The 26,714-nt window shown below is 44.5% G+C and overlaps 1 protein-coding gene across 2 annotated transcripts in view; it reads left to right on the top strand.

The window, feature by feature from the left end:
• CACNA1I (calcium voltage-gated channel subunit alpha1 I) overlaps positions 1-26,714 on the top strand; it is a 160,144-nt gene that overhangs the window by 69,556 nt on the left and 63,874 nt on the right. For both annotated transcript variants that reach the window (XM_075491670.1, XM_075491671.1), the window contains exons 2-4: positions 1,829-1,940; positions 2,951-3,084; positions 20,404-20,501. In XM_075491670.1, coding sequence (XP_075347785.1) covers positions 1,829-1,940; positions 2,951-3,084; positions 20,404-20,501 — 344 coding nt within the window. The remainder of the gene's footprint in view (positions 1-1,828; positions 1,941-2,950; positions 3,085-20,403; positions 20,502-26,714) is intronic.

Genomic DNA, 26,714 nt, shown 5'->3' with positions numbered 1-26,714 from the left:
AAAAAGCCTGTGGGGGCTAATGGAAACCTCTCCAGTTGCTTTCCTGGGCTTTGGATCAGATCATTAAAGAAACGTGTAAGAGAGAGAAAGGTGGAAAGTTGAAGTTGTGTTGTGTAGACCTCTGAGGGCAAACATTTTATTCATGCCCTTTTGGTGTATTCCTCTCAGAAAAGGCCTCTGGTTTTGAAGCCTACATCAAGGGTGGGCTCCACGTGCATTACTTTGTACAGCACTTGGGATTAACTTAGTGAGGGATAGTGATAACATGTTCTTGAAATCGCTTCATAGCATGATTGGCACAGTAGAGCTGGTGCCCTGCTCTTGTCTGATTTTGCAGCTGAAGGTAGCTCACTGAAAATCAGGTGGGGGAGAAGAGAAAGAATTAATAATCTTCTAGATCAGATTGTGCAGGTTAGTCATGAATCACTGTCAGAGAACGAGCACGGAGGAGTTGCTCAGAACAAACCATAGATGTTGAGTGTCTTTCAGAAGTGACCAGAGATACAGGCCACCATTTTCGATTCAGTTCTGCAAGGACTGAAAATGGGTGCACTCAGTGGGTTGTATTTTAAATGGATGATTTCTTGGCTCTGTTATTTTAAATTAAAAAAAAAAAGTCTGAAAATAGAAACTGAGCAGATATGTTTATGTGAGGTGTGTTAAAATACCCACAAAGGATGGTTCTGTCAGAGGTTGGAGGTCCATTCTCATTAGATCTACATCACTGCTTTGCAATGTGAACACTGGAAAGATATCACAGAAACGTGCCCACTTTTAGAGCTAAAATACTGTAAATGAGTTCTTGGATAAGCATGTATCAGGTCTTAAGACTCCTTCAGGAGAAGAGGGATGGTGAAGAGGAGGCAGGTAGAGGGTGTGGAGAAGGTCACACAACTACACCATTTTTATCGTCTTCTGTAATATATAAATGAAGTAGCACTTGATGAAATTAAAAGGCAACAAATTAAAAATAAATAGGAGGAAACCATTTTTAATGTAAAGTATAATTAGCCAATGTAGCTCACGGCTGCCAACTATTATCAAAGCAGATATTTTAGTAAGATTATCAACAAAGGATTCAAATGAATAAGCAAAGCATCTGCAGGGACACCAGTGTAGCTGAGAAAATTATAAGGACTATCAATCCTCGCACTTTAGGGCATAAACAGATCACCAGCTGGGGTCAGAAACGCAATTCCCCCCATGGTTACTGAATAACTTGATTAGGCACATTGTGGAGTTTTATCCAGCATGGATAGCAGATCTACTGGAAGCAGAATAACAGATTAGATGGACTATTGACCTGTTCCAATATGGCAACTCTTTATCTCCAAGTTCCTCTCAGAGGAGAAGAGGGACACTTCTAGCTTTGCGTTGCACCCCCTTCCCAGAAGGGCAGTAATCACTAGGCTTACACAGAGATCCAGCTGTCCATTTTGATTTAGATCCCTAGATCATAGAGATCTCTGCTACATTTGAGTATAGGCCACCATGGAAAGTCTCTTCTATGTATTTGGAAGATTCAGTAAACTAATGAGGGAAGGGACTCAGCAAACCAACAGGATAGGAGTGAGCATGTGTTTAACTATGGCAATGATTTGACTTGGCCTTAGGCCTTTGTGCTACCTCTACTCTCCCCTTTCAAAAGAGTTTTGGCTTAATCAAGGAGTGGAGTAATGAGGAACTGGGGAAAAACATAAGAATGTAATAAATCAGCCTAAAAGCAGTTGTTATTTCCCTTAATCTTCCTATTTTGTCACCCCAAGCATAGAACAAGCTTATCTCAGCCATGATGCATTTACAGAAGTTTTCCTTGACTCTTTTCCACCTGGTTTGAGTGTGTCAGCATGATGGTGATTTTGTTAAACTGCGTTACCCTGGGGATGTACCAGCCATGTGAGGATATGGACTGCCTTTCTGACAGATGTAAAATCTTGCAGGTAAGCAGACTTCCTTCTTCTTGTGATGGTGCCTCAGTCCAAGTCACAAATTTTCATGCATGCTTTCCTTCAGCATGTGGGCAAACACCTTCCCAGACAGGTTGGCAAGAATGTCCCCGGTAGTAAGCTATCCTGTTGTAAAATGGCAAGAGCTTGTTTTGAGGAGGGGAATGGGGCAAGAGAGAGATAATGAATGAAGTCTGCTTGTGACCATGCAATACAGAACAGTTGCTAACCTTCCTGATCCTGTGCATAAGCAGGGGTTTCCTGACATAGACAGCTACAAGATACATAGCTCAGAGGTAAGCCAGGGAGAAATAACTAAGGTTACAGCATCCAAGCAGGAGAGAATAGCAGCCCCCAATGCATTCGCTACTGTGTTGAGGAGCAAGGGTACTACTGACTCCACAGGTAATGTGGCATTCAGGAAGCCCAAAGGGAGAAGAAACAAAACGTATGCCAAGAAGGGCCATGGGTACATCCAGCCTATGAATGCACTAGCTGTGCTTGCTGCTTCCCCAAAGAGAAGGTCACAGCAAAGGTTGTCATCTATAGTGTTGCTGAGGCTGAGACGTTCAGATATCTGAAGGCTCCGTCTGTGATTGGTGTGTGCTGTCCAAGCTGTGCGTGAAGCTGCGCTATGTCCTCAGCTGAGCTATTTGCAGTGGAGTGATGAGGAATCCCTCCTAGGAGACCTTGGAAGGACGGTGTTTCCCTGGCCAGGTTTGGACCTGCTGGTGCTGAGCCAACATCTCCTTTCAAGTCCATGTAAGGAGTCTCTGAGTCTTCATCAATTACTTCACCCATGGGGAAAAAAAGCCTATAAAAGCCCCTTGCTTACTTGAGCAGCAGGAAGCTGTGATGCCAGGGCTGCATGGAAGAAGCTTTTCCAGCCCTGCCTCTAACTCATTTTCAGAAGTACTGAAATTTGTATTTATCTCACATTCTGCATTTTAAAATCCAACGCTGAGAATGCTTATCAGACGTGCTCTTGGGTTTCTGTTTGGCAGGTATTTGATGATTTCATCTTCATCTTCTTTGCCATGGAAATGGTCTTAAAGATGGTGGCCCTGGGGATCTTTGGCAAGAAGTGTTACCTTGGAGATACCTGGAACCGCCTGGATTTCTTCATTGTCATGGCTGGGTAGGTTGATAGTTTCTGGGTTTATTTCTTCTGTGTTTGCTAGAGTCTTGCATAGAACAGAAATGATGTAACTGAGGGGAAAGTTTCCAGTCTGGTGCTACTCCAGTATATCTGCTGAACTGGAATCGGATGTGCTGGGGTTAGCAGTCTGTGGAAGAAACAGTAGACAAGGTAGCTTAGCTCCCCAGCTGATGTGCAGCCATCTATCTTGCACCACTTCTGTAGAGGGTGTTAATTTGTACTAGCTGAAGAGCTAGCCCAGAAACTTTTTTTTTGGTGTTTTTAAAATGTCTGAGTGGAAGATGTGTAACCTTTACCAGAACCAAGCTAGCTTCTCAGTTTCCAGTAGAAGTGTTTCAAAGGTAGGAATGTCATTTTTGTTACTCTGAGCTTTTTGTCTTTGCATTGCACTGGCCTTACCCACGGTACTATTGGGACAAGTTGACATTTGAGTGTTTTTTACAACAAAGTTGCTATGGTGAAGCTCTGATTTCCCCTCTGCATGTATGAAGTGGAAAGCCTACCAGGATTTGCCTATCAAATCACAGCAAAATGTCCATCTCTGATACCAGGGGGCATGTGCTTTTTTGGAATTTGTCCATTTTCAATTAGATTGCCTTCTGGTATAGGGAAAAAAAAAGGTCAGAAATAAATATGTAATATTGCTGTTCTCACAGCAAAAAAGTAAACATCTTTTCAGAGAGAAACCCCCACTTTCCTCTTCCTCCCAGCGAGGAATTATCCACATTTGCTGTCACCTGGAAGTGCATGTATTACTGACTGAGCCAGCGATGAGTTCGAGCTCGCTTTGCAGAGTTCTCCCTTGTGGTGTGGAGCAGCACTGTCTTTATATTTGCTTTTGACACAGTTCTTCTACAGCAAGACTTGAAAGTCATTCCCTCTGGAGGGGCATATAATTGTTTGCTTCTGGGGGGAGCAGAGATTTGCAAACTCAGTTCAGTTGTAAAAGTTGGAAGGCTGATTCTTGGCCAGCTTGTGCATGAAAGGAGGGCAGGCAAATGAAAGCTGTAGCTTTTTCTGAATTAACGCAACATGTGTGAGATGGGAAGACCTTTCTTGTGGCTGAGCCTGCTGTGATTAGCATCTGATTTAAAATGGCCCGGCATGGGGACTGCAAGTTCATCAGGAAAGGCTAAGTTAAAGCACCTGACACATGGTGGTGAGAAAAGCCAGATCATTGTATGTTCTAGCCTGAGCTCCTGGTGGCAAAATTGCTGGTGACTGGATGCAGGGAAAGCAAGACCCCACCACAGCAGCCTTTGAGGAGGAAAGGGAAAAACAGGTGTGTCTGAAAGGGGGACCTTGAAGCCCACGGTGCTCCTCCATGTGGATGATGTGCTGCGGTATGCTGGGAGGAAGGCTCTTCTCCAGGTGGCCACAGGATTGCCAGTGTATGGGCTTGGGAACTGGGGGTTGTGCTCTGCCTGGTGTCCTTGCAAGCATGGTTGTGAGTGGTGCTATCTGGAGAGATGAATAAATCAGTGGGGCAATGCTAAATGAAAGAGGGTGAGCTCAAGTGTTTACACCATGCAGGAAACAAGTGACATTCATGCTACCTAGATGAGAAGGCAGTAAACCTCATTTACATGTTTCCCTCTGTTGCCATTGCTGGCAGAAATTTGAGAGAGTCTTTTGTGCATCTGATAGCAGTACCAGGAAAAAAGCTCATATCTGAACTCCTTTCAATGCCAAGGAGACTTAGAATCAACTCCTTAGATATAAAATAATCAGTGTGGAGGATTTTTCATTTCAGGTCCAAAACTGAAAGAAATTTGTTTCCTGATTTCTATACAGTTGTCCTCATGAGGTGTCAGGCTGAAATGATAGTAATCTCATTAGAATACCTGATCTCAAAAGAATTCTGCTAAAGAAAGATTTTTCCATTTAGTTATAGAGAACTAATGACTATATAATGTATTTCGAGTTATAAAAGCTTGTGGTTATTAATTCATTATTCTTTGAAATTCATTAAAATTGTCTGCACTGTTTAAATCAAATTCAAGGCTCAAACTTGCCCTTACATACAGACTGTAGGCTTTTATTTAACCTTAAATTTAAGCCCCAAGCTTTATCCTGATTGGTCCTGCACCTGGATCATGGCTTCAGCTTACTCTGGGTCCAGATGTTGCCTTAGCCTTCTGACTAAGAGAAGACATCCTGCATTAGGTCTTGCATGTTTTCTCCATGCCAGTGAGTTAGATCCTGACCAGAGGCTTATCAGTTTTCTCTAAAGGCCTTCTCCTTTTCATGGTCCTGGACTCTCATTGCCTGCAAGGGAGGTCATAAATTTGGCTCTCAAGAAAATGTCTGCGATGTTGGGAGGTAACGCAATGTCTAGAAGATGTGCAGCTTCTCTCAATTTTAAGAATAAGGACTGTACTTCCCAGCCCCTTCTCTTCCCTTCTCCCTTTCCAAATAAACACCAACAAGGCAGCAAAGGTTGGAAGAATGAACTGTAGCATGGAAAAGCGAAGTGCAGGCAAAGGACTGTTCTGTTGGGCGTTCCTGGGCAGCTGAGATACCTGCATCTGGCTAGCTGCATGACAGCATGTTTTATCAAAGAGCATAACGATTATTTGCTGCTATTGCCCCAGACTGTGTTTTGGTTACATAAACCATGTATTCAGGCATTAATTTGTAGTTTTATCCTCACTTCCTTGGAAAGCCAGAAGCTATAGTTTTAGTTAGCTGAATTCCCTCGTGTGCCCCTGCCCTGCTTGCCCCTGCTCCCCACGCAACCCAGCAGCTCAAGGAGGAAGACTCCATTGTCACTAAAAATGTTCAGTTTCCATGGCGATAGGAGCTGACATCACCAGAACTTTCTCCCCTCTTGCTTGCTCCCTCCCCCAACCACCTTCAACATGTTTTTTTCAGAATGGATTAGAAAAAAACCCAAAACAACAGTCCTAAGTCAACTCTCTCCTTCATTGTTCCCCTTGGAGCTCCTAAAACCACGCGAGGTAATTTGGGTTGAAGAATGCCGATGCCTTTGTGCGCGCAAGCAATCAGGGCTGCAAATTCAGCTTGCCAATGCTCTAGTTCCCAACTGCTTGCTGGTGACAGGAGGTTGCAGGTTCCCAGACGTTTCAAGCAGACTGTGCTTGTCACCAGCTGTCCTGGTGGGAGTCCCTCTTCCCCTGTGTTTGTGATTAGGTCTTGTCTGTCGTCATTTGTTTCCCACAGCAATGGGTGCATGTGGAGAGCTTGATCTGAGGCAACTTCAAAGGGCAGCTTACTAAAGTTGAGACCCTAGTAAGTTTTGAAAGTTGAGATAATGCAAACACTAATCACACTGGAAACGCAGGCCAGTGTCTCTACGTGCATGAATTTAGGTGCAAAGTCACTTATTTCTGGGCTAGCGCTCATCAACTTTGTAAGTCAGACAGTTCTCTAGCAAAAAAAGAGTAAGCAATTTCTCCTGCTGGCACTACTCTGTGAAGCAGTTGTATTCACGTACGGTTGGAGGTGATGCCACTATCCCCCTCTAAGAAGGGAGATGTCCCTTTGCATGACTGTCCTGAGGGTCCCCGTGCAAGGAGTGAATTCATGCAACCTGCCTGGCCTTGGGGGCATTAATTCCACTGGCAGTGTATTTGTTCTGCGTCTCTTGAGCCAAGTGCTGTAATTAGCTATCTGTGGTGGGAATTATGTCTGTCTCTGCCCTCTTCAGTGGCATCCCCACGGCACGTTCTGGTATGCAATTTACTTGTGTAAATAGGTAGGTTAAGGGGGAGAGGGCTTCACTATGTGGCCAGGTGGATGATTGTGATGACAAGTGTGTCCCCGGAATATGTCCAAAACCTTTCCTTAATTACTTGCTGCTTGGAGTCCAATGGCTGAGGAGAGGCTGGTGTATCTTTCGGAGAATGCACCATCTTTGCCTCTCTCCATTATCACACTAGAGCTTGCCATGTAGATCTCATAAGCTGTGGTCAAATCCCATCCTAACCTTGCCTTTGATGAGAAGAATGGCATGACTTTGTATATTTTGGCATTTTAGGATGCACTTGCAGTGTTTTTTAACAGCTTTTAAAAGTGGTGGACATCAGAATAAGACACAGTACTCTGTGTAGCCACTTCAGTGGTAATACAGTCTCTCTGTTACAGCCTGAAATTCCCCTGTTCCTACAGCCAAGGATTGCAGTAGCCCATCTAATCAATCACTACATCTCCCTATCAATTCATTCAGCTGCTTTCTCCGTTGGCTCCAAGCTTGGTTGGTTGGTTTTTTTTCCCTCTCAGTCTCCTCTTCTGAAGAGAGAAAATCCCTTCCTATTAGTAGGAACAGCAAACTTTGTTCCCAGATGTATGCTGTTATATTAGTTCACACTGGAATACATATTATTTGCATTTCCAAAGCAGTTCATACTGTTCTATATCGCTGACTTGTCCTCTTCATTTCTTTTTCTGTTCTCCCAAAAATATGCTTCAACTGCAAAATCCATCAGTGATTTTTTTTAAATTTTCTGCCAGGTTGTGATAAATAAATAAAGAACAGAGCGGCAAGAATTGTGCATTACAGAAGTACATCTGCTCACAAATGAGTCCCCATTTACTGTTGCATGTGAGGTTTATTACTTAGCCAGTTTTTCTCCAGCTAATGTATGTCATGATGATTTCATATCATTCCAGCCATATCAACATAATCACTTGTGTGAACCAGACTTGTAATCTCATAAGAAATTATAGCACATTAGTTTGATGATGTCGATTTTTCCTTAAACCCGTGCTGATTATAGTTAATTTTATTATCCACCTTTAATCTGTAATCTATCAAAGCTGCATATTGGCGATTTCATTACTGTACTGTGATCAGCATCAGTCCAGTCAGCCTACTGAGATCACTGTGTTTCTAAAGTACTGGCATAATATCAGAATTTCTCTGACTCTTGAATGCTTTCCCAGTTTTCTGAGACTAATCAAAAATCATCAGTACTGGTCCAGATTTTTTCTGGCCATCTCTTTTAAAACTCTTGGATATAAATTGTCCAGGCCTGCTTATCTTAGAATATCCCTATTTTGATAGGCAAAGCCTAAAACACTTGCTCACAGTGGGAGCTGGAACTAGCTTATTATCATCTATAGCACACATATATCATCTGACCTTCCCCATAGAACTTTTTTTTTAATTGAAGTTTTCTGCCTTTTTACACTGTTCATGACAATTCTGTTTTCTTGTTCCAATGATTAACTTGTACCATTTTATGTGCTTGTTCAATTCTCTTACAAATTTTCTACAATTTCCATCTCCTAATTTATATTCATTGGTATCAGCTTCCCCTCTCTTGCTATTACATTGCTGCTTTTGCTTTTGCTTATGTTGTACTATCTTTTAGCCTGTTCAGCTTTCTTGTCTCTATTGAAGCTTCTTGGATACCTGATGAACAGTCCTAAACACCACTTGACTGTTGTCCACAGTTTGTGAATTAAAGTCTTTATCCTGACCGGTTTGATGCATGGCTGTTTCTGTGTGTTTTCAACTTCATGCCTATGGCCTCTCTAATCCACCAAGTATATCTAGTACTGTTGATGACCTTACTTGATTTGTACATAACACACGTAATCAAGTAGTCCTAGCTTTAAGTTCTATCATAAAAATAGAAAAAGCGCATAATAGACAGTCTCTGTATCTTCCATCCTTAAACACAATTTTCTTTGAGTTGAAGGGTGCATCACTGTAAATGCTGGGAAATTGCAAGGAGATTTAGGTGTCCCTGACACGTTGCCCAAATTCAACTCTTGCAGATGGATAAGGGGAGGGTTTTTCTCCTATGAATTACAGTCCAATACCAAGAGAGCTAGTCCGCCTGTTTTCTAGTGTGATCTGGACATACCTAATCACATTCATAGGATCACAGGATAATTCGTGTCAGAAAGGACCTTGTGAGGTCTTCAGTCCAATCTTCTTGTTCAAAGGAGGGTCAATAACAAACTCAAGTTAGGTTGCTCAGAGTTGTCAAGTCTTAAAAACCACCACAGATGGAGACTGCACCGCCTCTCTGGGCCCCAGCCCCGCTGCTGATTTATCTCTGTAACAAGTCTGAACCTCCATTCACTGCTTGGATTTATGTCCATTGCGTCTTGTTCTTCTGCCATGCACCACTGTGAAGAGCATGGCTTCATCTCCTCATCTTCTTACTGGCATCCTCGTAGGTACCAAGGAGCTGCTGTTAGGTCCCTCCAAAATCATCTCCTCTCCAGGTTGAACAAGCCCCCATCCCTCAGCTTCTCCTCACAGGGCAAGTGCTCCAGCCCCTGAGCATCTTGGTGACCTTCCACTGAACTTGCTCCAGTTTATCAACATCTTTCTTGTATTGGGGGGACCAAAACTGAATGTGCTATTCTAGATGTGGTCTACCAAGTGCAAAGTAAAGGGGATAATCCCTTCCCTCATCTACTGGCTGCACTCCTGTTGGTGCAGCTTGGTATGCCATCAGCCTTCCTCGCATGGACCATGTGTTGCTTGCTGTCCCCCAGGGCCCATAGGTCCTTTTCAGCAGAGGCACTACCCATCAGTCCTTAGGCACTGGGTCAGTCCAGCACAGGGGTAGGACCTTGCATTTGTCTGTTGAATTTCATGAGGCTCCTGTCAGCCCATTTCTCTAGCCAGGAGAATCCATTTCTCTACTTTATATGGCAGAAAATTAATCCATAAGTATTCATTTCCAAATTGTCACTGATTCCCTACTAGAAAATGCCATTTTTGACAGTGTGCTACTCCCCCTCCCTTTCTGTCCACTTGAGCCTCCCTAGCTACGTTAAAATCATTGATTTTAATATTCCTTTCATGCAGATCTTCCCACCAGGCTTTCTTAATGCCATTTAGGCTGTTTATGCTCATAAAATGAACAATTCCTATTCTCTTTATTACTCGGGCCCTTGGCACTGGTGTATAGATGATACCATTTTTCTCCTCTTTACATCTTTTAGTGCCTTGATTAGTTTTGTTCTTGACATGGAGGCTCTGTAAGAATTAACTTTTTTCCTAATTTCACCACTTTGCCCTTTGGTCTTTCATTTAACAATCTCCTGACTGGTCTATCTCTCAGTTCCCTAAAAACTAATTCTTCTTCTAATGAAATACTGGTTAATGTTTCTGCTTCTCCAGGGGTAGCCCAGTGCTCTGCAAGTCTTCTGCCCTACGTAGCTGGCCAAGCCAGCAGTTCATTACCAGATTCCTCCATCACCTCCTTTGCCTGTTGGCCAGGATGGGCCAACAAGGAGCTCAGTTGAATATTTCTTGTCCATCTTCTTCAGAAATTGTCTATAACCTGTGGCATATCATGATAAGAAAAACAATTAATTTCAAAATAGATCATCATGGGTAAATATTTTTGTGGAAGTTTGAAAACCTTCCTAAGTTTGCTTTTTAAATCTCATTTCACTTATAGTATGGCAGCACAGCTGTCCTGATATCTTCATTTCTTTTCCAAAGCATCCTTTCCTTTCTGAGTAGTTATGCAGCCTTTGGAGAGGGTTTTCTGGCATCTTTGTACAGCTGGAGATCCCTTCTTGGGCATGCCTGATAGCCCCTTAGATTGAGCAGAACATTTCTTCTTGCTCCCTGTGCCTTTTGGCTAGCTGCTTCTTCAGGAGGGCTTTATGCAGCTTCCACACTGGGAGCTTGGAAAGTATTGATCTCTATTAACTGGGATAATTATTATTACTATTTGTACCTTCTGTCTCTGATAGTTATCTACTGTCCTTGATTTCTGCTTCCCCTAATTCCTTAGATATTGCATCCTTTCTTCCATGAACCTGCAGTGATGCTGCTTCCCGAATCCATCCATCCAAGCTCTTTTCAAACCTGTGCAGCATCAGTGTGTGTACCTCTGAGCACTGACTTTCTCCTTACTGGGAAGCCACTGGTTTACACTTACAGCCCCAAGTTCATCCCTCTACATTTCAGCCCAGGAAAGGGGGCTGGCAGCTCTCTGAAGGATGAGAAGTACCAGCCCTCCAGCCTCAAATGCCTACCCATTCCCAGGAAACAAAACTGGCACCGCACGGTGCCCTTCCGCACCGGGAAGATGCTGCTTAGTCTGAAACACACTGGTTGGCCTTAAACTCACAAGATGGCGAGAAGTGTGTTGCCAATCTTCTGCTTTCTCTTTGCTTTTAATTAACTATGGTCCTTCAGGGACCTGGCCAGAATTTGCATAGTTATGACTTTAAAATCTCAGACCATTAAATACTTATTAGCAGCAGTGTAAACAGCAGAATGCTCAGAAAATCCTAGTTAGCTAATTGTCGATGCCAAATGAAAGTTTCTATAAAATTATGGCAAGTTAAAGAAAACTGTAATAAATACAGCAATTAGGTGTTTCAAGCAGTGATCAGATAAAGATGGAAACCAGCAAGCAGCAGGCTAAATAGCATCTTAACCAAAGGCAGAAATATCAGAAGCACAGCCCTCCCCCCCAACACGCACTTACTTTTTCCTCCTTAATGATACTAATTATTTCATTTGCTTTCTCCTAGTACAACTATCCATAGATGTGCAACATATTGAAATGAAAGCAGTCATCAAAATGAAATGAATCACACCAGAGAAGAATAAAAACAAGGAGGCAGTGTTACCCTGCACGTGTTATGTGTAGTTCTCAATTATTGCCTCTGATTTTTTGCCTCCTTAAAAGCTAATTCCCTACCATGTGAATCTTTAGCTTTATTTAAAAAAAAAAAAAAAGGCAACACCAGCAGGCTCGGAGGACCAAAATACAGACACCCTTTTTTTCCTTTCCCCCACCCCAAGCAATGAAATACAGAGCTCAGAGCCTGTGTTCAGACTCCTGGTTTTCAAAAGTGAGTCCCCGTCACTCGTCTTCAGTCATCTGAGCTTGGCGAGTCCCTCTGGCTTTCTTATCACAGTGTGAAAACCTGCTTATGTCTTTTCATATCATGTCTCCAAAACTATTAAGAAACTCTGACGTTTTCTCTTAGTACACAGTTTGGAGAGATATCTGAGTGTTCAGGGGTGTGAAATAATCACATTCCAGGCAGCAAGGGACCAGTCTCACAGGCTCTGGAAGCTTTCAGCAGCTCTTGCTCACAGAGCAATTAAAAAAAAAAAAAAAGGTTAAAAAAAAAATGTTTTGTACTGGGGGGGACAGTTGCAGGTTATTTTTTTAAGAATACTAAGCATCACAGCTCTGGATCTGACCGTGTAATTTGTAATTGATCTATCACTCCCTGAAGAAATGTCTTACTTTTTACTAAATGAATTATAGCATCTTTAATTATTTATTTTTTTAATAAAGGGGGAAAAAAGGACGTAATTTTTGCAGTCCTTGTTTTACTAGCAAGGGATTTTTTTTTTCTTGACTTCTATCTTTCAGCTTTTATGTCAGCAGAGAGTTGGTTTTTTGCAGCGTGATGAGCTCTAACTTTGAAAGAGATAAGCAGGACTATTTAGCTGAGTACACCGTGGTTTGCAGAGCAATTTAGAGGCCTACTGTGTAATGTCTGGCCACATCCCATATGATGTTATTCCATCCTTTCTACGGTAGGTGTTGAAAGGAGTTCGGCTCATCTATTTAAGGTGCATTTTGAAGCCTGGCCCCAGAGGCACCAAACTGTGCAAAATGTGTGCAAATGCCTGCACGGCTTGCTCTTCAAGTATATATCAAGCGAGCTGATAGCAGGTTCAGTGCTGGGGGCTGCCTGGCAGCCCTATGCTTCCTGCAGCACGGAGCAACCTATGTCCATGTAGCAAAAGATCAGGTCCAAATAACTCATCATTTGGGAGCCAGAGCATCTGTGAAGACAACATTTTTAAGGAGGAGTCCATAGGTGAATGCAGCCCTGATGTGACTGCGGGGCTGCATGTGCTTAGCACACCCCATGTGGGCTGGTGCCCCGTGCTGTCTGAAGCCCCTGCCCATTCCCGATGTACCGGTAAAGGTTGTGCCTTCTTGCAGCTGTGAGCAAGCGAAGGAAATGGGGGCATGGGCCACAACACAACTCTCTGAGCAGGGAAAAGGGGACACCTAGAAAGAGTCTTTAATTTCTGCCATAGCCACTGGGACCTTTGGGGGCAAGTAAGGATGTGGCTCCAGCTGTAGAGCCAAAGGGCTGGCATGGTGCAGAAATCTTAAAAAATAGGTCCTGCTCAGGAGCCCTGCAGTCCTGGGACTGGCAAGTAGCCTGTTTGCATGTGCTGTGTGTTTTTTCTCTCCACTGGTATGTGTGCATCCTGTAGCTGCAGACTCAGGATGGAAGCAGTAGCCCTCCTCTCTTGCCCAGCATCTGGGCAGGCCTTGTCAAAGTCTTCTGGCTCTGCTTCTGATGTCTCCAGATGGGTTTGCAAGAGGTTGGATTCATCCCTTACCGGTGCCTGCCTGCTTACAGCTCCCGTTGCGTACAAGCTAGGGCATGTCCAGCCTTAGCAAGGGCTGATAGGAGGTGTCTTGAATGCCACACATGCCCCACACTCTAGCTGTTCGTCTGTGTGCTCTTCCTCCTGCCTCCTTGCTGTTGCTCCAGTGCTGATGGTCCCCAGTATCCAGGCAGTTGTGGGCACCAGTAAGTGGATTTTGCTGCCTGTCCTCCCTTTTTTGCACACCACAGATTCATCTAATAGAGCTGCTGGGGGAGCCTGCCCCGTTCTCCACATCCCCTGCCCACTGCTACATCTCTGGCCACAGAGGGTGAGGACTGGGTGGATCTAGCAATGCACGTGTTTTTTAATTTCCTTTCATCAGAACAGCTCACTAATATAAGAGGGGAGATACAGGACCATTGGAGTACATTGTCTAGTAAGAGGACCAGCTTTGCTCATTCTTTGCGTAGTAGCCACAGTCTTTGAAGCCAGAGCAGAGGCAGTGAGACCTTCCTCTCATCCTGGTCTGTACTACAGAGGTGGGAGGATTTAGAGGTAAATCAGTCTCCCACCACCCCCCCACAAACTGCAGGTGGGAGATTTGAGCTGTGGGATGGCTGACACATGGCTCACATATCAGGGGGATGGACACCTTGGTAACTGGAGAGACGTCAGCTCCAACTTTTGGTGCCAATATCTGAATTAAAAATTCAGACAGGGAAAACTGGCAGACTTAGTCTTATATTTTCCCTGTGACTCCTATCTTCTGGATCTTTGAAGTGGTAGAAATTCCAGTTTGTGGAATTTGATGGCCAAATCAAGGAGCCGAGGACAGAAAGGCATATTCTTGTACACAGAAGACATTGGTTAAATCACATCTAGTCATGGCATAGGTACACATCAGGCTTAGACCCCTGACATAGCTGGGAAACTGAAGGAATTTGGAGCAGAGAGCAACAAAACAATCTTCTGTCTTGGTCACCCCAGGTGCTCATAGATGCAAAGACCAAATAAAAGTCCACAGGCAGCAAAAGCTTCACTTTGCACAGAAACTCATAGCAAGCCTGAAATTACAGCTAGGAAGTCACAGCCACGAAGTTTCCAGCTTTAGTGCTAAACCCAAATTTATTTGACAAGGAAATATGAATTGATTAGACTGCAGTTAATTAGATTTCAATTGAAAACCCCTATCAGAGAAGGGGAATTAGACAGCTTTTGAATTTGACAAAAACATATTGGCTTTGTGTCATAAGAAAAACACTGCCTTGGCATTTTTCATTAATGCTTCCAGAATACATTTTAAATATTATTTCTTGGCTGCTAATTTTCAGCAAATAGAAGTTCAGGAGCTAAGATTAGGAAAGTTAATAAGTATTTAATAAAGGTATAAGGAGATGTAAATATGAAGAGGTAAATGGTAGTGTTTGAATTGTTTTAATCATGGATTTCATTGAATGTAATTGCGAGAAAGCTGCTAGTCAGGCATAGTGTAAGTACATTATCTTGGGTTACACATACAGCAAGATAAAGTCTGAATTTTCTAGACTCCTTACATGGTTTTCATATTCTCGCTATGTCTATTTAAAATAGTCTTCATTTTTATTCCTCCATCCTGCTGGTCAGTCTGCTCTCCCGTGCCTGGCACAGAGCCATGCTGGCCATGCATTTCTGCTGTTGGGCAATGAGCATTGCTTTTCTCTCCCGAATTTCATTGCTGCTGGAGAAGCCGAAAGTGCCAAGACAGATCTGAGCCCACTCTTGAGCTCACAGGTGCAGAGGAGCAAAAGAAGTGCCAAGCTGTAGCTGATGAAGCTATTCTGCTGTTGTTGAGACCTCATGAGCGGTGAAGGTTTGCGATGCTGGTGGTTTGCATGCCCCCTTGTCCCCGTGTGCTCTCTGTCCGCTCCAGTGGCTTGGCATGGGATGGAGGTACACCAGACCAGGCGCTTTCTGGACAGAGTCAATATGCTAACAAATTGTTCACTTGTTCCCCATGCTAGCTTGGTCTTGTCTCTGTTAAACTCCAGGTCTCTTGCATGTTCAGCTGAGCAAACTTACCTGGGCATAGGCTAATGTTTATCAGGAAGGCAGAGACTAAGTCAAAGGAGGAAGCAGGAAGATGATCAGTAGGGAAAGGGACAAAAGGAATAAAGAGGAAGATGGAAGAGGAAAGAAAGGATTGGGAATGGAATTGAAGGATATGAGGCAAAGTGGAAAAAGATGAAGGAAAGGCAAGGGGCAAATGGAAAAACTGGAAGTTAAGGAGGAAGGTTAAAATGAGATGTGGAAACGTTGCAGGTGGGCATGAGTCAGAGGGATGTAAGGAGAGAGAGGGGGTAGGGAGGAGGCGGGATACCTTGAGAGTGGGGAGGGAGGCAAAGCTCGAGTGGAGAGGCGTTCCCTGCCAGCATCCCCCCTGCTTCTGCAGGATGAACCCCATGCATGCTGCCCTGTCCCATTTCTCACACTGGCAGTGTTCCCACCTTGCATCAACCTTGAGCCCTATGGCATGGGGATGGTGCATGCGTCAATCCCCTCTCCTTCCAGAAGAGTTTAATGTGGAAAGTTTTAAAGAAGAAAATCTCTAGCGAGGAAAGAAGAATTACTGTATGAATTCAATTATCTTGACAGCTCAGTGCTCAAATTCCATCATAGATCAGGAGTTTCTCTCTTATTTAGCATAGTTCCAGCTTCCTAACCTGTCCCTGCACTCACCCACCCACACCGGAGGCCGCAAAATACTTTAGCGGTGCCAGAAATGAGCTGCTGTTTCCCTTGGGAGAGATGTGTTCCCCCCCTGCCCCATCATGATAAGGGGAAAGGACAGCTCACAACCAGCACAGGCTTTTTTTTTTTCACTTCCTAGACTTTGTCTGACTGCCCCTGGACCTTAAAGAAACTAAAGCTTTTACAAAGAAGATGTGCTTAAAGCAGCCAAGAAAGAGGGGAGAAGTAGATGAAGGGCAGTCAGGTCATGGGGGCTACCCTTGCCCATGGCAACGAGCTGCCACAAAGCAAAGGAGCCTGGAAAGCTCCTGGAGTGTAATAAGGAGGCAACTGTTTTGTACTAGCTTTAACGTTTCCCTGCTCTTGGTTTATGAACACCCAGCAAACATATGGTTCCCAGGTTGCTGGTGTGATAAGGATCCAAGCATTGAAGGTTGGGTGCCTGCCTGAGAGTCCAAATAAGCACTGTGCACCTAATCCACCATCACTAGGTCTTGAGACACAGACATGGGAAAATGTGAACCTCCTGACATAAATCTGCTGCCGGTTTCTGTCTGATCACTTTTTGTGACATGCTCTTTTGACTCTCTGTCAACCTGTCACCACCTCCACATGTGGCAGTAGGAGACCAGGTACAGCCCAAACCTAGAGGGGTTACGTGTGTAGGGTTTCCAGGCAGTGAGGAGCAAGGCTGGCTGGAGAAAGATAAGAGCAAAAACAGCTGTGCTGGCAATCCCTGAAATGCTGCAGATGCCCAGAGACTCCAGCATTAGAAATCCCATTTCATTAGAGAAAGGAGGCAACATTTAGATTCGTTGGTTTTACCTAGACAGAATTTTTTTTTTTTCTGTTAATCAGTGGAATTTCAATTCACCCCAGTCACCTGCAGTCCATCATGGTATGGACATGCTACCCTTTTGCAAAGAGAAGTGTGAACATAAGCTGCTGCTAAAGCCATCACTAGGAACGAAAAGGAGAGAACAAGCAGCCCTAATGCAAAATTGCACTGGAATTGTGTTGGAGTTGTTTTGGATATGATTTACATGACTACAATAGGCATAACTTATCCGCAGGGATTTAAGCATCCTGGATGTGTCTCTGTTATTACAGCCAAGACCAGGAGGCCTCAGGAAGAACCATAGGCAGAAGGGGTCTGCTAAGCAAGTTGAAGTCCTGGGGCCTGCTAGGACTCAGCTCATTTTTGTTAGAAGTTGCTCTCTGAAAAATTTAAGTTACCCTTCTCTGACCCATCCTTGGGAGTAGCCTGCTGTTTTCATTGGCAGTGATTGACTGTTGGGCGTTTTTTTCCTAGCTAAACTGGAATGTAATCACAGCAAATCTGCAGCCACTGAGGGCTGCAGGAGACTGCCTCGCTGGCTGTAGGAACAGCACAGTAGCAGCTAGGGTAGCATTCGTCTTGCTCCAAAGGGACCTGTGCTCACTACTTTGAAGATTACTTTTCTAGTGACACGTGGACTGTACCATATAGGTGGAAAGCTCATTCCACCTAGGAGAGTGCAGCAATGTGTATCTGGTTAAGGTGACTCCCATTATAATGCCAACAATGTGGCTGTAGCCACGAGAGGACAAAACTTGAATGGTTTGTAAACAGAGGTTCTATTTTTAAATGAATTTTGCATGGCTAAGTCTAAGAAAAGACGTCACCTTGTTATCCCGTGTTATGTTAGACTACAGCCTCTGCCCGCTGATTTCATCTCAGCCCTAGCTCTGCTGTTCCCCTATGTTCAGTTTCTGTGCGGGTCACGGTGTTTTTCAGGACTTCTCATCTGGTCACTTGTAGTTCAGAAAAGACCACTTTTCGAAATTAGATGTATTTTGGGGCTATTTGCTTATTTGGCACCTGACAGAGTGTGTTTCAGGTTGTTCTGCTACTGCTCAAAAATAATTTTTTTGTCTTCAGAGGTCTGACCTCAACCCAGTGCTCTAGGGGACATGCTTTTGTAGGGGAGTAAAGGATGTTCTGTGGGACTTCACCAAGCTTGGAGACCTTTTTGTTTCTGTGCATATACCTACCTCCTATAATAAGCTGCAGTGCAGGGACTCCTTCAGTCATGAAGCTGCCTCTACGTGTCAGGTCTCTGTGCTGTGAAGAGATGTTAGCCCACGTCCTGGGAGCAATACAGCCACGTCTATGTGGTGCTTTGCCCGTAACCGTAGTTCCAAGATTTCAGCAGATTTGCCTAATTCTGGAACGACAACACACTGATGAGGCAATCTTACTTTATGCTTTTGGAGCAATGTTGATCAGTGCTTACTCAAGGCCCTTTGCACTGTGTTCATCTGCACCACACAGTTATTTCCTTTGTACAATGCCCCATGTCTGTGCGTTTATATCAGTGTTTGGTTTTCCTCCTTTATACAAAATTCTCAGTTTCATCTGACTGGATCCCAAGCCTGTGTCTGTCATTAATGCTTTCTGTAGGCTAAGTATTGCTGCTTGGTTTGGGGTGGAGGTTTTTTTGGGTTGCATTTTTTTGGGGGTGTGAATATTTTGATTATCTGTATGAAATCCCTCCTCTCTCCTTCTGCTCTCAGTGTATGTGGAACTGACAGCTCCGGGGAGGTAAATGAATGCCACTGCATTTCAGAGGAAGAATTATTTCGTGCAATTACCCTAAAAGTGCATGCAAGAACAGAGTGAAAGGAACGAGAGAGAGAAAGAAAGAGAGCATGAGAGAGAATAATCACAACACTTCGACAGGTTTACCCCATTGTGTTTGAAAATCTATCACTCTGACAAGTCCCTTTTGTGAAAGGTGTAGACAGATAACTAGGCATTTGCTCTTCAAGGTCCTTTTGAGTGAAGAGGGTGATCGATGGAAGGATCAGTCTGTTTCACTGAAGTTTCACTGAAGTCCTCTCCCTGATATTTCTTACCGGCTGGCTGTGCCCCATTTCCTTCTCAACGTCTCACATAGGCTCTCTGATTCACTCCTCAGTGGTTCCTGGGCAGAGGGATTTGGGTGGACTTTAAGCTACTGGACTATTGACTTGTGGGTCTTTCTATATAAATTGTGATGTTTTTGGTTTAAGAAGGGGTACAGTAACAAAAGTCTGTATTCCCTGTTCCCTCCCTGTCTCTTGAGCATGTTGGAAGGAAAAGGGAGCTTTTTGTAGCTTTGTTATTCACACCTGAGAAGAGATTCAGGAGAAGCAGTTCCTATCCTGACACTGCTGCTCTTTCTCCTGCCAACTTTGTCACCCTCTTGATCCCCTCTGCATATCAGGGTCATCCTGGGGAAGCTGGTGACAACAGCCCATGTCTTCCTAGAGGCCTCATGCACCTATGTTCACTAAAACATGCAAAATGCTTTGAGATCCTCAGGTGAAAATTGCTGGCCAGGGTGAATGGTTAGTATAATCCAGTTCCTCGCCGTGCTTTCCAAGAGGCAGGCAAGTTACTGGACATTTGCCATACTGGGCAAGGAGGGGAGCACTGGCTAAGGGATGCTGGGCCAGGTCACTTTTTTTCACCTGCACCTGCTGCTCTTGCAGCAAAGCCAATGCGTTAGTCATAGCTATTTGCACTTTGAGGTTATATAGGGAGCATGCTGTTGGACTGGGAAAGCTAAGGTCTAGCATATGTCCTAAAATTAGACTTTTCCCCTTTTGGTTGGTGTCAGAAAGGAGTGATTCACAGCTATGGGAGAAACCTTCCCACCTAGCCGAAGCAGCTACCCCTTTAAGTAGAGAGTTTGCTTCTATGTGAGGTAAAACAGGTTAGCTGAAGCCACCTCCAGGTACATCATCCTGCACTGTGAGGTGAGGGGAACATGGGGAGCACCGCCCTGAGCTGCAGGTAACACTCAGCAGAACCAGCTATGCAGCCCCCCTCCTCCTGGCCTCGTGGGAAATGTCCACCCCGTGTGTTTGCCCTTGCCCAGAGCACACGCTCCTCATTGGGGCATCTTCTTGCAGCTCCTTTCCCTCCTGACGGTCGCAGCAGGTAAGTGTTATCGCAGCTCCAGGCCTGCGTCCTCATGGCATGCTCTCACCACTCACTGCCTTGCTGCTGTCCCACAGACAGGCTGTGTTTTCTGCACAGGGGAGCCATGAGGTCCAGTCCTGCTCCTGGAGGGCTCCCAGAGACTTCAGCTTTGCTCCCAAAGACTCAGGTTTTGTCCCCGTGACTTCCAGAAACCTTTCAATGAAGAAACGATGACTCTTTTTGACTCAAGCCAAGATTTTGGATTCTTTTAAACTTTCTTTTTCTCTCTCCTCTTCTGCAGGATGGTGGAGTACTCCCTGGATCTCCAAAACATTAACTTGTCTGCGATCCGTACTGTCCGTGTCCTGAGACCTCTGAAAGCTATAAACCGTGTGCCTAGTAAGTCATGCTTCCATTTCACACCTGCTCAGCTTGGGTTGTGAGGAATATGTGATCAGTAAGGATGTATGTGGTGGTGTTTTCCAGGCTGGGTTCAGGTGCAAACTGAGTGGAGGCTGCTGCAGTGTGTGCAGGCTTTTCCCCATCATGGGGCCAAGAGGTGGTGTTGGATGGGCTGGAAAGCTACAGTCTCCCAGCGTATCTGCCCTGGTCATCCTTCCTGCAGGGCCATGCTGATGGCTAAGGAGCTGAAGCTGAAAAATGTGCAGTAAAGGAAAGGGTTTTTTCTTGCTCTAACTGAAGGATATCGCAGGTTTGATAACATCTGCAGTCTCAAAAAGGGATGTGTGTGAGGTCTGGAGAGGGGTGAGCTGGTGGAAGCAGGGAGAATTGGTTTGCTCAGGCTTTCACGTGCTCTTCCAGATCCTCTCATCTGAAACATTTTCATGCCATTACAGCTTAGGGGCGTGTAGTACCAGCTATTTTGTCTCTCCTCCTCACCCTGTGCTTTGTACTCCCTCTTTTGTGCCGACTATCCCCCCTGCGAGCTGGCGTGTGTGTATGAGCCAGGCTGAGCGCCGCTGGGCATAGGGCTGCTGGGGCTGCGTGCGAGCCTGGATGTGTCAGCAGCCGAACTGCTGCTCGCTGGCACTGTTCAGGTCTGAGACACATTCCCCAGCTCAGGTCTGCATGCAAACCAGAGAGGTGCTGCAGCCCTGAGATGCGAGCTGCAGCCCTGGGGCATGTGCCACACACACGCGCTGCTCCCACCTGCTCTATACTGGTGGCCCCTCCACAGCCCTCGCCTCCTCCCTTCCCAGAGGATGGGGACAAGACCAACCTCTTTGCTGTGCTTTGCAGCTTTTATTGGTGCTGAACTGTTTCTTCCCTCTTCTTCCCTTCCTCTGCCTCTCTTTTTTTTTTTTACTCAAGTCAGCGTTGTTCTCCCTGCAACCCTGGAGCGAGTAAGCAGGCGTTGCCGTTGCTATTTAACTGCAGAAAACATCGATGGAAGTGGCTCAGGCTTCGCAGCAGTTGTATCCGGGTGGATGGAAGTGAACCATCGGGCTGGTTGCATGCTGTTGGGGTCAGGGGTTTGCAAGAGCACTGAACTCAGTCTGCTGTGTCACTCCAATGTTTCCAGCTATCCCCTGTGCAAAGGCAGCCGCTGCCACATGCAGCCCTGTGAGACATTATGCGTTTCTTCCACAAGTTTTTCTGTCTTCTAGAATGGCAGGGATGTCTCTTTGTTCTTCCCCATAATCTCCCTAATCAGGCTGTCTGCAGTGGCTAAGACCTTGCCATAACTCTCCTGACCCTTCTCTTGAGCTCAGGCATCTTTTTCTTTTCCAGATCTGAGGAAGTTTGCACAGTCGACCTCCCAGTCTGCATCATATGTTTTTCCTTGTGTCGAAGTCAGTTTCACGATGCCGCCTATTTCCTGAACATGCTATGGAGGTGGATTTCAGGGTCTCTGGCTCCATGCAAAGCCCTTCTAGAAGGGGGTCTTGCCCCTCTTCCCGGGTGTATTTTTATCTCTGGGCAACAGCCAGGGACAGAGGGTGCTGAAAGGTGTGATGGAGGAACTGAGGCACAGTCCTGTGAGCCCAACATGGCAGGAGGGTGCCAGGCAGAGGAGCATCTGGTTTGGGCACTGAGCGTGCACCCAGGCATATAACAGGTCTGTCATGGGGTGATAAAGATGGGAGCCAAGAACAACCTTTTGGCTATCGACTGTCAGCAGAACAACTTCCCCAGCCTGCTTCCATCTCTCTGCCCCTTTTCCAGAGAGGAGAGGGCTGGGAGCCAGCCATGGTCCTGGCTCTGGGCATGCACTGCAGCAGGGGGGACGACACGGACATCTCTTCTGTGAGGAGGTGGCCTGGAGGTCATGCATGGCATGCTCTCCCCTTCCGTGAAGCGTACGGCTGGCTGCATGAGGGCAGCACCATCCTCATGTTATGCAGCCCCCTTTTGTCCCTGCTTCATAAGGAGTCCCATGAGTCTGTGCTCAAAGACCACTTTGAGGATGATCCCTGTTATCAGGGTAGACTTAACCTTGGTGGCAAGTGGGAACATCTTGAATGATATCCAGTTGACTCCTGCCGACATCTGCCATGTTAATTGCTGGACAGCAGTGGTCAGGAGCAAAACTTGACTGACAAAAAGTCGAGGCCTTGTTTTATTCCTGTTTATCTCCCGGAACAGCCGGAGTCGCTCCCGTGCTAGCCCCAGGGAGGAGCGGTGTGAGCAGCATCAGAACTGGCCCACCAGGGACCCGCTCCATCCATGCGGAGGCACCAGGGATGCTTTTGATCATCTCGCCTGACCTTTGCAGGGCACAGGCAGTTGAATTTCCCCTGACTGTCCCGGCCGTGATGCTGCCTGTCTGCTCCTTCTATCAATATAAAACTTTACCTGCATAGAATTGATGCAGTTTTAATTTCCACTCTGTGGTTAAACCTTTATGTATCTTTCTTGCTACATAAACCTGTGGTTATATGCAGAGAACGTTTTGGAAGAAAGACATCCTGCCATTAATTTAAAAAAAAAAGAAAAATCAGATTCCCTGGGAGAGGAAGCACTGACTTGAGGGTTGAAAACTGGTGAAAAGGCTGTAAACAAAGGCTTGTGATAAATGGGAATGAGCTGCGTTGGAAGAAGGTGCCTAGTGGGGTACAGCAAACATAATTAATGAGACCTTTGGCCACAAATCTTTTTTTAATGTCTTTTTAAAGTTCTTCATTACTGATTTGAAGCAAGAGGAAAGTCTATTAGTGAGATGTACTGATGATACAAAGCTGGAGGAGTTGCAGGTGCTAGCAAAGAAAAGACAGAGGGGAATAACACAGTGCGAGGCAGAGGGAGATTGAGGTCTTGGTGGGAGCATGAGATATTTGGGGAGGGGCAGGGGGGTTAATCCCAAAGGCAGATATTTGGCCATGTTCAGAAGGCTGCGATGGGGCAATGTGGCCCAGCATTCACTGGTGGCCATTTCAAAGGCTTCCACGTGGGCACCCAGCTAGGGACTGATTTTCACAGAGGAGTCTGGCCGTGTGGACTGAATAATGGCAGTTTATTATCAGGAGAATGGACAAAGTGATTAAGAACCTAAGTGATTACTGCATAAGTGGAAGAGTGCTGATGTGGTCTGTCCGGGTAGATTATTTAGCGCCCAAAGAACAGTAACACTCTAATAATCAGTCAGCATTTGAAAAGTCCACATACTGAAGTAAGACATTTCTGGAGAAATTTAAGAGAAATTTCATACTATGTGAAGCAAAAAAAGAAGCGATGCCAGAAAATTAGGAGGGAGGAAATTCAGAATGACTCTAAGGAAACAGTAGCGACATGGTAGAGGAAAAAGTATCACTTGTTAAATAAATTAAATAAACTTATTTTATATTCTTGGCAGGTGGGCAAGGCTGAAGTTTAAATGCCCAAATTGGATATGTCTAAATTCTGCTTACTTGTGTTCATTCTTAACATGTTACTGAAAGCCCTTCCTTACAGTGAGACTTGTGAGGCTTTGAAACAATATCCCACAAGGAGCTGACAAATGCTATTTGTGTGTGCCATACTCATTATGTATAGTGTAAAGGACACATAGACTCTCCTCCTTGAATTGTGACAGAAGAAGAAAGGGACATCCAGTGTAACCAAAAGGTGGCAAATATCCATTAAGGAAAGACGTTCTCCACCCAGTTCATAATTAGGCTGTAAAATCTTGCTGCCACAGGAAGTCCTTCCAGCCCCAAATCAAGTAAGAGGCACTGTGTAAGTAAAGTAAGTAAAATGGGATTGTCCAAGGGATGAGAGTTCATGTTGAGACACTTCTAGATTTCAAACCTCCTTGCTTCAGGGTTAGAGCTGATCTTTAGCTACTGGTTATGAGCAATTGATTGCATTTCTTGCAATTCTCAGCAGGATGTGCTACTGACCATTTTGGATTTCACTTTTGGATGACAAAGTGTGTGGCTCTGCCTCACCTGATCATTCCTCCATTCGCATGTCATCTTTGAAGTGTACTAGAGAAAACATGAGGCGCCCTAGTTTTGTAATACATATCACACCTTCATTAGTATTCCTGCTTCTCTCTTGCATTCCTGACTGCAGCCCCAGGAATGCTGCCTTTTGGGGTTTTGTTTGAAAATGCATGAAACAAAAAATTAGAGATCGTTCTCGTCCTATTACCATGTGATTCAATTCCATGGTGGTGAGCTGGTGTGACAAGCCCCGAGAGTCCCGGAACAAGTGTAAAGAGGTAAAAAATACCCTCCAGGTCTCTGTCAGAGGTAGCTGCTTTCTGCTCTGGGCATGTCTGTGTCCTGGGCTTGGGGTGAAATTCTGCATCCATTTGTTGTTATTATCCTCATGCGATTGTGTGGCAGGTTGCTAGGTGAAACACTGCTGTTTCTGCTAGCTCTTTCATCCCTTCTTCTCATGGCAAGGCACAAGGTTTGGGGGGGAGGCTGGTTTTGTTTTATTTCTGCCTGCTTTTGAGCAGGGAGTCTGTAGTCATTTCTGATCATTTGAATTTCTTTCACTTCTGTTATTACGTTTTTTTGACATTGGAGCAGAGTATGTTTCTTCAGTTTACTCTTTCTTGTCACATTGGTCTTATGCAAAGAAGAGTCTTTGCATTATGTTTGATGTCTTCCAGTTTCCACTTACAATTTAGTAACCGATTCATTATTTGGAAGCAGATTACTTCAGCTGAGCACACTGTACGGAAGTGAAGGAGTCTGTTGCAGAGTGTTGCATAGCAACTTTATTGAATAGAAAGTGTATACATGTGCTTATACTTGGTGTGTAAGTGCAGTAATACTTATGTGGGGGTATAGGCATTAGAAATATAATGTTATATTCTTATTACTAGCTGTGCAGGAAATAGAATTTCAGATTTGTGGGAAGTTCTGCTCTTTCTAAATGTGTTTTTTTCTCAGTCAGAACAACAATAAGCATTTCCCATCCATTTTAATATGGTTTTATTCTGCCTAATGTTAGGTGGTTTGTTTGGCTTTTTGATTTTTTTCCTATACTTTGTCATGACAAAGAAGTTTAAAAATCAAAAAACCTCAACCATGCCATTCTAGTATAAAAATGCTTTCCTCTCCTCTTGTCCTCCTTTTCTTTTTTCCTAAATGATGTTTCAATAACTATCACAACACTGAAGTGTTTCCATTTCAATGAAATAGCATTTTTTGCTGGTAAAAGTGCTGTGTAGGAAAATCTTGGTCTAGCTCCATTTTTCTTTATTAATTATTATTATTATAGTAGCTCCATGGGTCCAAATAGACTGGAGTTTTCTACTTTTCTTCTACAGATCTGAGAGATATAAACCAAGGCTTGTTAGTTTAATCTTTCTCATATTTCAGACCAGGTGAACGAGACCCAGTGAGTGTCACCAGCAGACTTAGGAATACAACTGATATCTCCTAACTCTTAGCCCTGTGTTCAGCTCACTAGATCAAAGCACCAATATAAAAGTAGTCTGAAGCGGCTGAACCCTGGAATGGAAAAAGCAGATGTTTTGTATTTATATGTCTGCCTTAAATTTGTATTCCACACTGAGCTACCTGTGTTTGGTGCTGTAACAGTGTCTAAGACAGAGTGGTATGGCTATGAACCCCACACTTGGCACGGGGGAAAAGCGATGACATTTACTTCTCTAAATGTGTTTTTGAAGAACTAATTTCACTGATGAGCATGTGTGAAATTAGCTTCTGACTGAGATATATTAGGCTATAAAACAGTCTCATTTACAGCTAGATCAGACAAAAAGCAAGCGCATTTGACAGGCACAGTCCTGCCCTAGCAGTTGGAAATGCAAAGGGATTATGAGATTCCTCTTCTAAAACCCCCCCTACAGGGTCTTTGCTTCAGATGCCTCAGTCTTTCTGAAAGGGGACTGCCACTTGCTTGTTCTCTTCCAACACTGATTCCCTTTCAAAAATGTACTCTTCCGTTTGACTCTTTTGGAAGTACATTTTTTCCCCCTCATGGCTTTATTTGTGAAGCGATAACTGAAACTCAGATATTGTTGTATTTTCCAAATATTTAAACTTACCCTATCCACAGTTCTTCATATAAACTGCTCTGTAAATATTTGTTATCACATCTCAGTGACACATAAACCATAATTACAACCATGTGCAAATGTGTACACACACAGAGGATGCAGCCACAGTCCTGAGCAGGTTAGTACAGGGA

Source organism: Mycteria americana, chromosome 1 (assembly GCF_035582795.1).
Source record: "Mycteria americana isolate JAX WOST 10 ecotype Jacksonville Zoo and Gardens chromosome 1, USCA_MyAme_1.0, whole genome shotgun sequence".
NCBI lineage: Eukaryota > Metazoa > Chordata > Aves > Ciconiiformes > Ciconiidae > Mycteria > Mycteria americana.
The sequence above is the reverse complement of the archived record's forward strand: the minus strand, read 5'-3'. Positions and strand labels throughout refer to the sequence as shown.